We start from the raw sequence: 16,481 nt of genomic DNA on the forward strand, positions 1-16,481 counted from the left end.
CGTAAACAGCAGTTCGTGACACAGAAAAACAATGTCACTGCCCTGGCGTGTTTACTACCAGGAAAATTCCTTCTATGCTAAGTATTGATCCGATAATGTCTCTTTACTGGTATATTTATCTTCAAATAAAAAGATGATGAGTTTTATGGTGTGTTTAGCTGTTATTTGGTTATGTTGTCTATATATAGCGAATGTCTTGTATTCTACAACACAACTACACGTTATATCTTTGAAATCTCTTGTACCAACGAAGTTATTTAATTTATTTATCCAAAACAGGAGTTACAATTGGAAGGCGGGGTCGTTCATGGGGGAAACGCGGCCCTCTCCTTCAGGAAGTTCTAACAGACAGTCGCGTGAACGTATGAACGGGCGTATCGCTCCCGAAGGACAACCGCGCCGTGTCGGTGCCATAGCAACGCCGCCATGGTTACCCGGCAGCTGCCTGTTTGCACAGGGGCGATTTATGTCCATATACGTATCGTTATCAGGTACATATAAGGGACAGTTGCTGATCCGGTACCCAGCCACAAACAAGGTTGACTCTGACATGAGTACAACGCAGACATAGCTCTACATCTAAAATCCAACTTTCGTGTGTGCTATTTCACAAGATCATTGCGGGACAGCTGTGACAGCAAGCCAGAAAGATTTCACGCTCTTTGGGACTTTAAAACCGACAATCAACAAACTATTCGAGCCGTGAGAAATTTATCGGCGGAGAGGTCGTTACTTTTTGAAGGTGAGTTTTCCATTTTCTTCCCAAAAAGTTCTCAGCTTTGCTTTTAAATTTGGTGTACATACTGTGGTGGATATCTACTACCTGAGTTACTTTATCTCACGGTAGTATTCTTGTTCACTTCGGCAAATGTATTCCCACCATCAGCCATTGTCACTTAATTACCAATGTCCTGATCAAATTGTTTCCAATTAAAGGTTCCGTCATCAGATGTTATCGAATGTTCTAAGGCAAGTTTCATTGCAGTGAGCTACTGAACCGACCGGTTCCTTTATGTTTGTAATAGGGCAAATGATCACAGTTAGTGTACAGACGGTGCGTTCGGAAGATGACAACGGGTCGGGACGTTCGCGGTCCAGGGATCAGTATACCGTGATTAGATTTTTAATATCTACAGTACTGGCATCTCAAGATATGCTAATTGCTCATCCCTTAGTATAATTAGGAGTGCAAGAGAGAAGTCCGATTTAAAATAAACGATGAAAATGATCAAATGGTTGAATTTTGAACTTTCTTTATAAAAACACAATCTTTTATAGTTTTTAAGATTACATCTTAAATATCGAATGCAGATTCAATGACGAAATCACGACAAAAGTGAAGTAACACAAATACGGAAATAGAATATAATTATCTGAGTCAGCAGTTTCTAATTGTACATTCCAACTACTGAAGACGCAGTAAACAAGCAACGAGTTCGCAATAACGAAGGGATAGTCAAAGCACACTGACGGCATGACGCTCATTTCTGAAAATCTCCTCAAAACACTGCAAAGACACCAGATGCTAATAAATAATAATAACCCACTTGAAACGCTCTGCAAATTTATTACTTTGTTTTTTTCCCTCGGCGAATACCTCTCAGAGTCGCCGGCTGGACTAGAATGTGGGTTACGAGCCGTCATAGCAGGGAACTCGAACGGCACGTGCGTTATGGATAGATCTCTATCTGCGGTCATGTAATGAGGTGTAAAATATCACCCGAGGGTAGAATTGACCAAAAACTTTTAATATAACAGTGAGCGGAAATAGCAGGGAGAACGCACCGTTGGAAATGAATAAATTTAAAGTTTTATGGACTCACAAAGGTAGTTAGACGAGATTGAATCCAGCCTGAAATGACATTTCCGTAATGGATCCAGGGTAAGGGAATCTGAATTTGTCTGGTACAAACAATCAAGTTATGAAGGCTTTTACTGCGGTAATAGGTGATATACTGATGTATGTAAATGCTATAAAGCCTAGCTTCCGGGTCAGATTCGCGTAACCTTACCCCAAATACTAATATATTGCTAACTTTGTTTGTTCTACTGCGAATGTAAAACCACTGGGATTAAATACAAATATAACGGGCAGCCGTTTCTAAAGCAGTGCCTGCCAGGCCGGACCTCTGCCCTTCCAAACTAGACTGTAGGCCTACGTGCACGTGCTACGTTGTCACGGTTGTGGCCCAGCGCTAAGACCTGGCCGATCATTGACGATACGCAATCCGCGCTTGAATTGAAACGTGCAGGCCGTTCCACCGTTGTTTGCAATTGACATGTCGCGTCGGTTTTGTCTTACCTGGTGTGATACAAGTCGCCACACACAACGGCGTCATGCCACGTCTCTCCTCGGTCTGTTGCATATACAGATGAAAGTGTTGAAGCATGTACTCAAGGGTCACCTGAGTAAATTCAAACTGTGACCTGATCTTGAACACCCGGTGTTCAGAATAGAGCGCGCTAAAAAATAAATAGTAAGGGGAAGGGGTTTGCTTTACAGGTGAGTCACGAGGATTATATGCGTCGAGTTTGGCCACTTCACCGGCTAGAAAAGCCCTCACTGCCCGCTGACAAAGTAATGCCCCGCTCTGATAACCAAATACCTGTCTTCGAGACTGTTACATTTCCTTACCGCTAACGATAGGTTCGAAATCAGGGACAAACCTTACATAAGGTGTCTGCCCTTGTGTATTTGAGCGTGAAACTGAGCAGACATTAACCGCAGAGCGAACCACACAAACTGAACAGAGAATCCCTCCATCGCTACGCTCTGTTTTCACCGGCCTTCCCATCGTTCAATGTGTAATTTCAAAGTACTTTTTGTTGAAAACTGCCCGACATTCGACGCTCATCGACAGCAGCAAAAATGCTCCAGACAAGTTTCGTCTGGTTGAATGATGAAGAATCGCGCTTGAACAGAGTGTAAGAATAGAAAGTGTCGGGTCGCATTTACCGTCGGCACCCTGCCTGTAATTATATAGTATACAAAGTGACCAACAATTTGTACCGTATTGTTAGCGTTACGAGGAGGATGTAGAATCTTATCGTGGTCTGAAATGTGGTATAATCTTTTGCAATCATGGTCTACCTGGAGTATATTTGATCAGGACCGCTATCCATGGACACGTGTGATACTGTGTCTGCTTCAACATCATGTGAACATCTGGCGGCCGGGCTGTGATCATTGCGCTATAGTTGGTATCTTTGATTCCTGTTGGCGATGTTTCTCGATGCCTGTAATATATGTAGTCTATGGGTGAAATTATTTCTTGAAACATTGCTGAATTTGAAATTCTTTCGTATAACTGTACATGTAACCCCCCCCCCCAAAAAAAAAACAAAAAAACAAAAAAAAACCCAACAAAAAACGGAGTAATTTCTGTTTCTAGACCACGAGATGGCAAATTGTCAGATGCCTTGGTCTCGCCTGCACGTTGAATACGGGAAATTTCACTGAATTCGCCAAGACGGATCTGATCATGGAGACGGTCGCGCTGCTACCTCCATGATCTAATCAAGTGACCGTTGACTGAACACGTGCACACCGCTGATACGGCCATTTGTTCACCTGCACGGTTTGTTTGCATAGGATATTGAACCCCGTGATGGTGATGATCAGCAGTTGCAGCAGCCATGGGGACATTTCACTATTCCACTGAGGGATGGACATTCCGATCCATTCTGCCCTTTGATGCCACAATCAACATATTTTCCCATTAAATACAGTCCTACCCCTCCCATCAGCTATTGTACTATAGGCCAAACTATGGAATTTTTGGGGTCGAGCTCGCCTTTAACAGAAAAGTTTTCAAAATCTCTGCAGAAGCAACAAACTATCACCTGAGGCAGAATCTTTACCTTTTCATTTCGCCTCATTTAACAGAAATACAAAAACAGGAATGCGCCTCGAGTTCATAGCCTCCGGATTTTTGTTTTCGAGAAAATGTACAGGAAGGCCGGTGAATTCAACACAACATCCACTTGCTCCCAATCAACATGGAAAACCTTGGGCTTCTTGCTCGCTAATTGGCGATATTGTGTTTTTTAAAATTTGCCTGCTTCTATCTGAAAAGGAACACTTTAGCGCTTCCTCAACATAAAATTTAAAGTCCATTGTATTTAATGGACGAAGTCGTTTTCACGGTTTCCTGGCGGTTGGCACACGTTGCGGCCATTGCAACGGTGCGCCGCCCATCGTACAAAAACACCCGTACAATGTGTCAATCGAAAACATTGGTGGCGAGTTCCTCTTATGTAACCACGAGTGGGCTGATTTGCCAGTGTACCGGCAAGTTTGCATTAATTAGCATGTAAGAGTCAATATTTCTTTAACCGGATTAGATTCATTGTTTGGCCCATGTATTTACCCCTAGCCCAAGTATGTGTGACCCTTCAGATAACACTTAGCGTTCTCGACGACAGGTACTTGGAAGCCAAGCTCCCGGACAGGCCTGAGAATGACCAACTTAAAGATGGACAAAGCTTCAAACCATTGTAGAATAGTACTTCTAGGACAAAGTGGCGTTGGTAAAACAGGTAGGTTTTTCGTCCTTTTTTAAATTTTATGAATTTTGACATTCATTCGACTTCAAAGCAAATTTCGTCTACATGAACGAAAACATGTACAGAAACCATCGCTATGCGCACCTTTGTTTCTCAAAAGGGACATTTCAAACATATTTCATGATGAAGGAATCATATCAATGTATGGCTGGATGGAATCTACAGACTCACTAGCTTTTTAAAGAGTCATTTCCAAATCAGCATAGACACTCGGCAATGTAATTTCAAGTCCTTTCCAAATCAGCATAGACACTCGGCAATGTAATTTCAAACCCGTGGTGTTCAAAAAAATACATACCCCTTTGTATTACGCTGTTATGAAATTCGCTACATGTACCTTCATACATTGGACAACAAAATTCTCCTATTGGTGTTGACTTATTTGAAGCAAATCGATAACAGCAAAAAAGTATATGGGAAGACTTCAAACCCTTAAATGAGTAATAATTTCCTCGAACACTTTAGATTCCGCTGATACGGACATATGAGTCAGGAATTTTGATTTCATCAGAGAGAAAGCCCAGGCTTCTGTGTTTTGACCTTGCATTCTTTCATTTTTTCCTGAATAGCCATTGCCGTGAGATACCTGTGTGGTAGATACCTCCACGAATACGCATCAAAACTAGGTGAGTGTTTGCTTCTCATGTCTTAATTCTGCATTTACTATGGCCATGACAAATATAATGATATTAAATATTTAACAATGAGATTTTGAACAGAACAAGGTTTATATACTCGTTCAAATTTTAAAGTTCCAAGGACACCGTCGCTTGTTATTCTATTGTGCATCTGATTCAAAAGAAATTTTTGAAGGTCTCATGCGAAAGGTCATTTTCATGGTCGAATTAGGGCTTCTCAAGCGCTGAATTAATCAAAGGTCACGTTGAGAGATATTAGCCGTTGCACAGCTGTTCGGATCTAAAGAGGTAATTTGTAGCTACGGAAAATGGTTCCTGTTTCTTTGAAAGGAATACAATTCGGCAAAAGATGAAAGTTATCCGATAAGTGTCCCGTGGAGAGGAGCAAAAAAAGACGCTCTTTGTTGTGTTTTGTCACCAACGCTGCGTTTTTCTGAATATATCAACTGTCTGTTAACGTTGTGTCGGGACTTGATTGTGGTGTTAACAAGGTTCCCATGGTTTGAATCACCCCGTTACCAAAGACATGATGCTACAAAGTGACAAGACAAAAGAGTAAAGCTATTGTTTCTGGTTCTGCTAAACCCCCTCCCTGATTATGCATTCATCAGCTAATTGAATGTTGTCATTTACTATAGGGGCAATTACTCAAAATACGCCTGTCTATATCAATTACGGTATACACCAAAAGTAGGTCTATACAATGAAATTACTAATTCTTCACTTCCATGCGCTTGGTTTAAAAACAGCAAGTAGCCACACGACATGACCTGCATGAGCGATCTTCAAATTATTTTGCAAGAAAGTGAATAATTTCATGTTTTTATGTCATCCTAGCTAATAACAGTTCTTATTACTTGTTTACAGAGCTTTGCTATGAGAAAAGCGACACTATCGATGGGAAGAAAGTCCAATTGGAGATACTCGACACAGCAGATCAGGTACGGCGATGACGTCACTTGTTTTTCCCTAATCACAAAGGAGGCCCTGCAGAAATCGGGGTTACAACTGTAAAATAATAAATTTGATTTAATCCGCAATAATGAGCTTATTCTTTCGCCGAGAAGGATAATTTCATTTCATGAGAAAATACTTTGTGTTTCCATTGGTAACGGACAAACCTCGAGTATTTACGAACAATTTTTCATTAGCTCTCTGTGGCTCGCATTGTTGGAATTCCATTCCTTTGCACAAAGAAAAAGGTAGTTATAAAACCAGGTCTGCCACTTGAAAACAATGTGCAGACCTGGCGCCGGATCTTTCAATATTTTCATACACAGCCGTCCGCTAAGTGTTTCTGTGAAATCGCAGAAATGACTAGACTAGGTATGTGAAGTGTTGTAATAATTACTGAACACACATTTCACCCGTGAATTCTACCGCTAATGTTACGAATACTAAACCTTTCATTTCTCTCTTTTTTCAATCACAGGATAAAACTGAAAAGTATCTCGAGTCTGCAGACGGTGTGCTGTACATCTACTCAACGACAAACCGAAAGAGTTTTCAGGCGGCGCAGGAGTTCCACGAGACTTTGGACAGATGCAACAAAAACGTGCCGGTGGTTGTACTAGCTAATAAATGTGACTTTGCCCAGGGCAGACAAGTCTCCCATTCGGAGGGTCTGGCGGTAGCGAACCAGCGCGGGTGGAGCTTCTACGAAACGTCGGCAGCGACCGAGATCACCCGAATCAAACTCATCTTCGAAGACATGATCCGATCTTGCATTTCACACAAAGAAAGTAACAGGAAGATGAAGACATCGAGGAAACCGTGGAAGATCATCAGCAGATCGGTATCATTCCGTGGACAGAGAGAAAATACTAAAAAGGATTATTACCGAAAGATAGTGACACGGTCGTCGTCTTTCCGTACACTCCCCAAAACCGAGTGTACGGCGTAGTTGTTCGGACAGACTCGGTCCTTCGTGGACTGTTCGGATCTCCGACGAATTGACCTGTCCACGCGCCGTTCGTGTGACTTCAAAACGCGAGCTGTAGCTCCAGTGAAGAAAGACTGTGGAAGACGGTCAAAGTTTTCGTGGCTACCCGACTCCTGGACCTGCACGCCGGTCCAGACGATGGCTCCGACCAAGTGACGTCATACCATGAAATGGTAGAAGGAAATCGTCGCTGGAGTTTGACATGCTTGCACGCAACTGACTCCGACCGAGTTCATTCGGGGTGTGGAGTAGTGATGCAGCGAGCTAGCTGTGACTAAACGCGATGTCCGTTCAACATCACCGTAAAGACTCCGAAAGCGTGATACCAACGAGAGTACAGTCCAGATACCAACGATGAATATTGCAAATGCTGCCAAGAGACAGCATGAAACAGTCATGTCACCCATGAGACATCCGCAAGACTTTCTCTCGAGCTTTGTTAAATTTATACAATTCTCATAGATGAAAGTCGGACTTGATTTGATGGTGAACTCATGACGATAGTTTTATCTAGCAAACTTATCTCGGACAACAATACTCTTTATCCGCTCAAGTCGTTACAAAAAATTACAACGTTTAATAATTCCTTGAATGTTATTAAATTTATGACGATAGTTGTGTGCATGCAAATAAGTGTAATTTAATGTATTCGCCGTAAATTAATATATAATTTAAAAATAAATATATGCCTTAGTTGCTATCATACATCCACCTAATTTAAGAAAATAGATGCTAAAATATCGATTGATGGTAAAAATCTACAACTTGAATTATTGCTGCTGTGATCATTTTGCCATAATTAAACTTAATTAGGAATACAAGTACGACAGATGAATGTTCTCAGCTAGCGATAAGAAGCTTATTGAAAATTACATCGCCCTGACGTCATAGGTAATCGGATTTCGCAACAAAACTCAGCCTTGAGAGGTAAAATTTTCTTTTCTGTCACCAGACACTTACAGTCTTGATGTTCCCATGATGCAACTCTGTCGTTTTATGTCTTCGAAAGCGAACATTTACAAAACGATCACTTCATTTACCTTGCAATGTATTTTATCTTGTCTTTTTATTCATGACGTCAATTCGTCTACCCATGGCGTGATGTGCTTTTGTACACTGTAAAATGACACCTGTGTAAGTTGTAGGACTGTTGAAACTGTAGGGTGAAATATCTCCTGTTTCTTCAGTCTTCTCTGTACTTAAATGAAGACACTTTTCACAAAATTATCAAGAAAAATAAAGATTACAATTGAATTCCACATGACGTCGTCATATCATTGTTTATTTTGCACGTTTTGAAGTAAAAATCACACACAATAGTGCTGTGTACATACGACGAGGCATTTATTGATATACAAGTAGGGCTGCTGAGACTTAAATCTTTTAACTGTGACATAGAATCCTGAATCTCTTTTGCATTTACGGACTTCGAAGAGTGGCTGGGCCAACGCTGTCGGCTTTGAAGACATGCAGGAAACGAAAGCTATATGTATCTGAACATTGATGGCGCTATACAGATATATTCGATCTCACAGCAGACGATGAATACCAACTGAGCACAGTATATATATACTGAACAGAGAGAGAGAGAGAGAGAGAGAGAGAGAGAGAGAGAGAGAGAGAGAGAGAGAGAGAGAGAGAGAGAGAGAGAGAGAGAGAGAGAGAGAGAGAGAGAGAGAGAGAGAGGAGGAGAAGAAGAAGGATAGGCATTGGCTGTATAATCAGGCAAACAGTATGATGTACTATTGTTTTTGACACCAATTGGAAAATCGAATACTTGAAGATGTCATTTGTATGTTTGAACGCAGCGGATTCTCAAAATTAAGAAACTTTCGCTGAAGGACATTAATTTGACAAAATGTATATGGATGAAGGGATCGGGAAATTACCAACTCTCTCGCAATCGCTCGAGTCGCACAAAACTTCCATGACAAATAGCGCTGTCTCAAAACATCAGACTCCCGTTAATTCTGTACGCGTTGGACCCGTAACTGTAAGTTCAGTCGTTGGCAAACAGAAGCTTATGCTCCCCTCCCCGCGTTTTGGAAGTGGAGGGACCATGCCCCCTCCGTTCCTCCGCACCCTACACTGTCGAAACTAGGTTGATTGTTAGAAAACACGATGACATGCTTTCTAATTCCCGTCTTTCTGTTTTGAAGTAATGACCATTTATTATATGCTTCCCCATCATGTGCCGAGTGCTTTTCAGCATCTCGGTAATGCCGCGATTTTGTCGTAATCGTTTCCGTTGAGTGTATGCATTTAAAAAATAATGTCCATTTGAGTTTATAAACAATTCTTATATAAACCTTACCCTTGATTCCATCTGCTATCTATCTTGTTACTTTATGATTTTGTTTCTAGTGCAAAATTTTAAGAATTACATCAACTAAATCTGTGGAAAATTTGCTCTCACTTTCCGATAGGAACTCTGGGCTTGATCGCCATTTGTTATCGCCACCAACGTCGAAAATATTGACTTCCATCGAAGGTACAAGAAGGTGGTTTATCACAATCCTGGCTGTGGTGGCGTACTCTGCTCCTAAAAAGAGTGACTTGACGCAAGGAAGGCTTGTAAATATTCCCGCTTCATCCCTCAAAGAGATACTTTATATTAGAAAACTAAGTTTCACAAATGTTTGCGATATTATGATCTATATCGCTTGAGCCAAAATATTACTTTGTATCACTCTTCGACAGTACAAGAGCAGGTTGACAGAAAGATTCCGTTGAGTATTGGTCTCCACAAACTCCAACAAATACACGAGTGAGTCTTCCAGTCTAAAGAAGAGGTACCGAGTATCTTGTGTAACAGATTATTGTTACCTGACAAACTTTTACTAAATTGAGCAAAATCACCAATATTTTCGCAAGTCGTGGCGGATGCGTTTAATCTTTATTTGAGCGCTACCATTGGTTGTAGGTTGGTGCTGATCGCCATAAGGTGTTACTTTCAAAATAACATAAGGATAAAACGATGTCAAAATCTTTATTCGAGTTTATTTTCGGTAAACTGAAAGCCTATTGGTATAATAATACCATGATTCATCAATAAATCACACAGTCAGTCTCTCTGTCCGTCTGTCTAGGTATTCACTCTACCTACCTACCTACCTACCTACCTACCTACCTACCTACCTACCTACCTCCCTACCCACAGGCATCGCCATAGTTAATAGCGATTTTGCACCGCCGCTTGTATAGTGCTTCTACTACACTAAAAGTGCTATCAACTACGGCGGTGCCACTGTCTTCTTTCCCGTCTACCTTATTCGTACCTATCTCCGGTAAAACATGATGAATGAATTATTGTATATAAATTGGCTATTACGTATCACCTATTTCCTCTGAAAGTTATAGCACTGGTGTGAAATCAACTTATTACCAGCCTTGAAGTTCTGTACGCTATCTACTGATTTCGGTGAAAATCTCGGACTGTTTCATTACATGCTTGGACACATTTTTGTCACACTGAAAGTAGAATTCTATCTTATTTTGTGTTGCACTTATTTTGTATAAAAATAAAGAAGAGTCAAAAGATGAGATAATGGAGTAGATGTATTTCTCAACAAGACAGTAATTGAGAGAGTTGATGCAATAGCCAACAGTCACAAATTCAAACACTGGCAGGCAGTATTCAGTAATAATTCGTCCACGAAACATTTTACGTCGGTTACCATGGAAACTGTTGATTGTTTGAAGTACCAATGCTTTCCGAGTTGGTCATGGGAATTCATAAAAGCCATCGTGATAAATAAAGAAAGCTTAAAACACCTGTCGAATATTTTACTTTTGATCACTATTAAAAATCTCTAAATAATTGCAATCGCAGTAATTCAGGAAGTATGTTGAACATGCACGCACAAGTTCAAACCTCATTTAGAAATGTAAGGAAAGTATAAAATAATATGATTCGGCCTAATCTGATTATCGCATAAGTGTTGCAGTTGTGACTTTGCATTCTCATGATTGTAAATGATCAAGTTAGGTACGTCCTCCACAGTTGTTTGTTGGGAACTGTTACGGCGGAGTCTACTCTTGCAAACGGGAAATCTCGCGGTAGTTCGTCGATAACTTCCCATTCTTCTCGGATCGGGTCGAACGCCTCGATTTCTGTCACCGGAGACGCGGAAGTAATGTCACGACCGCCGAACACTAAAATTTTACCCATGCAGACGACACTTTGCTGTCCCTTTCTCAGTTTGTTCATTGTCGGTAGAGCGTGCCAATTATTGGATTGTGTATCGTATCGGTGAAAGGACCCTGTAGTTTCTACATACAGGTAAATGTTTCCAAAAATTGCATGGACGGACAATCCATTACAGTGTGGTTGGTTTTCATCTTGGCACGGGAAGCATTCTTCTGGTAAGGGCGACACCAACGTCCAAGAGTTGCTCTTCGGTTTGTACTGGTGCAGGTTACCCCTACCTTTGATATCACTGTGCGTGATGGAGACGACAAAGATTTTGTCGTTACATTCGACTGAAGAGTTTGGAAATATGGGCTGAGGAAGCTGTGCAGCGACTTCCCAAATGTCCCTGGCAGAATTATATCTATAAACATCTAGCAAATATTCCGTCTTGTGAGCTTCGATGTTTTCATCTGAAAGCTGTCCTCCCAAAATGTAAACGTGTCCTGAAACCGAAACGAAATCAAATTTATTTCTGATCTTGCTACAAATGCCAGAATTGGTGTACCACTCACGTTCACTTAAATCGAAAATGACATGGTGACGTCCGCCCACAACTATCCATAATTCTCCCTGCCAGAACAATGCGGCAGCTATGTCTGACGTCACTCCTTCAATTGGAAGGTTTTGTAGCTCAGGAATATCATACCATGCCTTCTTCGATGGGTCGTAAACTATACTGCGAAACGTCTTTTCCGAAGATTCCCCGAGGAAAACAACGCTCTCGATGTATCTCCTAGGATGTTTGCATTTCTCGATGTATTTCTTTTGAAATTCTCTCTTTCGGAAAATGGTCTTTGTTGAACTGTCTGTCAACAGTTTAGTCTTGACGTAATGATCTGACAGCTGACCTAAATTCACGCATTCCAGGACTTCGATGGCATCTGATCGTTCCCTACCTCCAGCCAAAAAGTTCGATTTTAGCCATCTCAAGACGGCATCACATACCCGTTCTTCAGAATCAACGTGAAGCTCATCGCTAAGTATGGCCTTCAACTCAGACGGATGAAGCCGTAGAAACGCAGGCCGCTCCGTTAACTCCTCGAATTTGGTGACCGCCATTTGTTTTGCCCTTGCTGCTAACATAACAGCGTTTTCCTTCGAAGCAAGTCTCATCGTATCTATGCAATTTTCGATTGATAGTTTTCTCTCCAGAAAAGAAACACAGATCCGCTGGACCTCTTTAAACTGGAATCGCCTGGAAGCAGCGAGTAGGCTTTGAACGTTGGCTTCATCCACAGGAAGGAATCCTGTGTAGGCGAAATTTATGAGAAGTGTCATTATTTGTGGCGCCACTCCCCTGATGCGTACTGTTCTGTCTTTCGCGCCTTCCATATTAGATTTGAAGAGATTCAGAAAATACCCGCTGCATGCAGCCAGTATGCATCGATGACATTCGATTTTTTGCGAATCGACGAAAACATCTATGTCGATCATCGTGCCATTTGTTCGGAATCGCTCGATTTGAGCGAGTAATAATGGCGCGTTGTCAGCAGCGATAGAATCCCGCACATTGGATTGAAGAAGGGTTGCAAATGAGACAAACAAAGGCATTTCGCGATATTTAACGAGTATCTGCCATAATTTCTCTTCAGTGAGAGTCTCGCCGTTAGCATACATCAAACCAAGCATTGTTTCCATGGTTACGGGATCTATTCCCTCGAATGCTGACAGAGTGCTTTCAGGCTCTCGCTGCGACAGATCACCTGCAGTGGAGGAAAACTCCCGCTTCAAAGAATCGTTGTTTGCCGAGAGGACCAGCTTGTGGAGATTAAAAACATTCCCGTGGCACACAATCTTCACATCTGAACAATGTCCGCACTTTCTCATCTTATTCAACTCAGAAAACACATACTTAGCATGGTGGATTTGATTCCCATGGCAACCATTTCCATCATTTCCCACAATACTGTCTTCAGCGCCCTTCTCCTTCGCGTTCGAGCTCCCGGATGTGCCCGCCGACGTGGCCTCTGTCGTTAGCTCGTCCCTTGATCGCGCAAGGGAGCCCTGATTGGAACATTGCTGATGTTTCAAATCTTGAGGAGCCGTTACGGAATTCTGTGCCGACTCACACGTCCCCATTGCTGAAATTGTTAGACTGAAGATCAACGAGAAACATGTCAGTGACGATTTCATTGTGATTTCTCACGCTATAGCTTGTAAATTTAATTCAATAAATAGATGTATACATGATATTCGTAAACATACCCATACTTTTGTAAGTCATGGTGAACGTGACAAATGAGGACATAAATTCACATCTCACTTCAACTGTCTAATACGACTTGATCTATGAGTTTTATATAACGGATGGATATGATTGCTATTAATTTGTATCTCACTTCAAATCAAATATGGGAACAATGAGAACAGCGAGGCGATACTTGAAATCCCTTCGATTCAAAAACCGCACTTTAATAAAGAGAATATGCGAACAGGAAACACGAAGAAAATCAGGAACTGGCTACTCGACAACGACAGTGTCGGTTACAGGCGATGCAGCGCAATTGTGATAGCACAAGTCAAAATATACCAACGTATTTTGTCTTGTATTTGAAACGAAAGTGAGATAAGGTCAAGTGCAATATAGCTGAACCATGGTAATCGTATTCTGCTATTTTTAGACACGGTTCAGTGTGTTCATACTTTTTTTTGGTAATTTACGTCCATAGAAACCATATGAAGATACAGAGTTTACGTCTTAATGTGTTGGTCAGAGATTTTACAAATGGTGGGTTAATCAGCTTATTAATGAGTACCAACAAGGGGCATTATGCCCGGCAGAAGACAACACATTCTGTTGCCGTGTCAACGCCGTGACGTTGTCGTTTTCTAAAGGCAATGCAGCTTACTGAAAAATATTGAACGACAGGAGGTGTTTGATTTTACTGTCTTCTCGTATTTCGATCATTGGTTGATATTTTTATAGAACTTTCCATCAGGTATTTCTCAGTGCGCGATCCTTGCATAATCGCATACAACAGATGTACTAAATCATAAACGGTCTCAGTGGTCAGTTCCTACAGCGGTGCAGTAAGAAGCACAAATAATAAAATTGATCATTTCTCACCCAAAATATACATTACTGGTTCAAGCGTCTTGAAGCGGACTGTCGTTGCTGTGCGGATTTGTGGTTTGGCACTCGCAATATTGCACCATACCGTAACGCACGTCAAAGCAGAGATCTTCGAAATATTCAGTCAGACGAGGTGATGTACTGGTGATGGCGGTTTCTCGAACATGTCACGTGCCAGTGTGTAATTTATGGCATAGTCAGTGTAGCGTTAGCTTTAAGCTGTGGTTGAATGCATTCTCCGTGTCTGTGTTTTGCACGTAAGCCGTAAAGGGTGCGTGCACCAATCAGAGCCCACATTGGTAAATGTATCATCAATCTTTATAAAAACCGTTCTACTGTCTGTGCGTAAATATATGAGCCACTGTGTATCCATTAAAAGATATAAAACGAGCAAAGAATTTCTGAATACTAAGGCCATGCATGAGTTGAAAACGAAAAGAGGGCGCCATGATAACAGTGACATCTTTCTGTGACAAACACCCACTGTCCTTGTCCCCTTTCCAAGGCAACAATGGATTTGGTATTCTCAATCTTGTTTTTACGACGTTGACTTGGAGCTTGGAAGGCGAAGGAAATGATATTTGCTGCAAACTACGGAGATGACATGTAGAACAGTGAGCATTCCGACATTATTTTAGGAGTAGATCAACAGATGACAAACACAGTCAAAATTACAGACAATAAACCCAGCCAACCAACCATGCAACCAAACAAACAAACACAACTCGCACTATCCCCCATGAAAATGGAAAGGAAGACAAACTCATCAGTAAGCTCGCACCTTTAGTCTAAGAATTTTCATCTTTGACCGTTACAATCTTAGCACAGAGTAAATGATAATTAGCTAATTTTCATTTCACATAGCGAATTAAGTTTTAGTGTTTTAAAATCATTGTTTCGCGAAACCGTAACAAAGGGAACACCTAAGAGACCCTTTGTGACGACACAAAGGTGTCAAGTGTACTAGAAACCTCACAGAGATTGACCTGGTTAGAGACAGACTTCCTAGAAATGTTAGTTTTATAGTGTTGGATTAATAAATCTTTTGCCATATAATGTTGAGGGATTTGAACGTGTTGATCATAAAGAGGGGTGAGATTTGAAATGCTTTTGAGAGTTTTGAGGGAGATCTAAAACGAGTCAAGTTTTCAATCGCGATTACTCCAGCGCCCCGCCTTAGCCAATGTCTGTGAATGCAACCATACAGCAAGTCAAGTTCAGGTGAAAGGACTAAGCGGTTGACACGTTGAATATAAATGTGTTTCAGCATGCTAAAGGCAGATAGTAAGAAATTGTAGATGAAACATCGATTAAAAACATTTATAAAAAGTTATCAGCTGCTGTGCCCGTTTACAAGGTCTAATTGTGGATTTTCCTCGGACAATTCAACGGTATTCATAATACTTTAGTTGTTTTTTTTTTCAAAATAAAAGTCATTAAGAAATGCTATAAAATGATTCCAGAATTTGATATTTTCAACGTTAGAGCTATGGGATGACATTACAGTGTCATTCATTCAGTCATTCATTCATTCATTCATTCATTCATTCATTCATAATTATTGAATTATCTTAAAAACTGCGGATTTTGGACATTAATAAATAGCGAAGTGAATATTTTCAGATCCCACCCCTAAACCCAATGCAAACCATTAAGTCCGCTATACTATCCAATACCCCTTGAATTCATTTGTGAATGCAGCCTAAGTGGGTCAATTCGTTTGCCCATGTATTGTAGACGAGAACAGCTCTTGATATATTAGGCACATACGACTTAAGGTAGAATGCGCCTCTTGGACAGATATTCGGACTCTCAAACTTTTACAATTCTTTTCTGATATATCACTTGTGGGATTCATTTTAAAGCTCTTGATGTAAGACAACTTTTCACCCGCTTAGTTTTTTCGAAAATCGAAAATTTTAATTTTTTTCCAGGGGGTTAAGGGACTGGTCAGTTTCTTCGGCCTGGGTGCGGGGGGGGGGGGGGGGCGATGGATTATTTTTGCTGACGTCAAAAGGTAGCTGACCCCCCATTCCAACTTTCGAAAACAGGGCGACCCCGCGGCCGTGC

General features: G+C 41.2%; 2 protein-coding genes across 2 annotated transcripts; one reads left to right on the plus strand and one right to left on the minus strand.

Annotated features, from left to right (window-relative positions):
• Positions 1-506: 506 nt before the first annotated feature.
• On the plus strand, positions 507-8,405 carry LOC139116800 (ras-related and estrogen-regulated growth inhibitor-like). Its single transcript, XM_070679477.1, has 5 exons — positions 507-742; positions 4,426-4,539; positions 5,136-5,192; positions 6,072-6,145; positions 6,637-8,405. The coding sequence occupies exons 2-5, from the start codon at positions 4,461-4,463 to the stop codon at positions 7,105-7,107; spliced, it is 681 nt and encodes a 226-aa protein (XP_070535578.1). The 5' UTR covers positions 507-742; positions 4,426-4,460; the 3' UTR covers positions 7,108-8,405.
• Positions 8,406-10,129: 1,724 nt separating this feature from the next.
• On the minus strand, positions 10,130-14,625 carry LOC139117789 (kelch-like protein 41). The gene is made up of 2 exons (XM_070681042.1): positions 14,406-14,625; positions 10,130-13,433 (listed from the first exon to the last, which is right to left on the minus strand). The coding sequence occupies exon 2, from the start codon at positions 13,415-13,417 to the stop codon at positions 11,126-11,128; it is 2,292 nt and encodes a 763-aa protein (XP_070537143.1). The 5' UTR covers positions 13,418-13,433; positions 14,406-14,625; the 3' UTR covers positions 10,130-11,125.
• Between the last annotated feature and the right edge of the window lie 1,856 nt (positions 14,626-16,481).

Source organism: Ptychodera flava, chromosome 18 (assembly GCF_041260155.1).
Source record: "Ptychodera flava strain L36383 chromosome 18, AS_Pfla_20210202, whole genome shotgun sequence".
NCBI lineage: Eukaryota > Metazoa > Hemichordata > Enteropneusta > Ptychoderidae > Ptychodera > Ptychodera flava.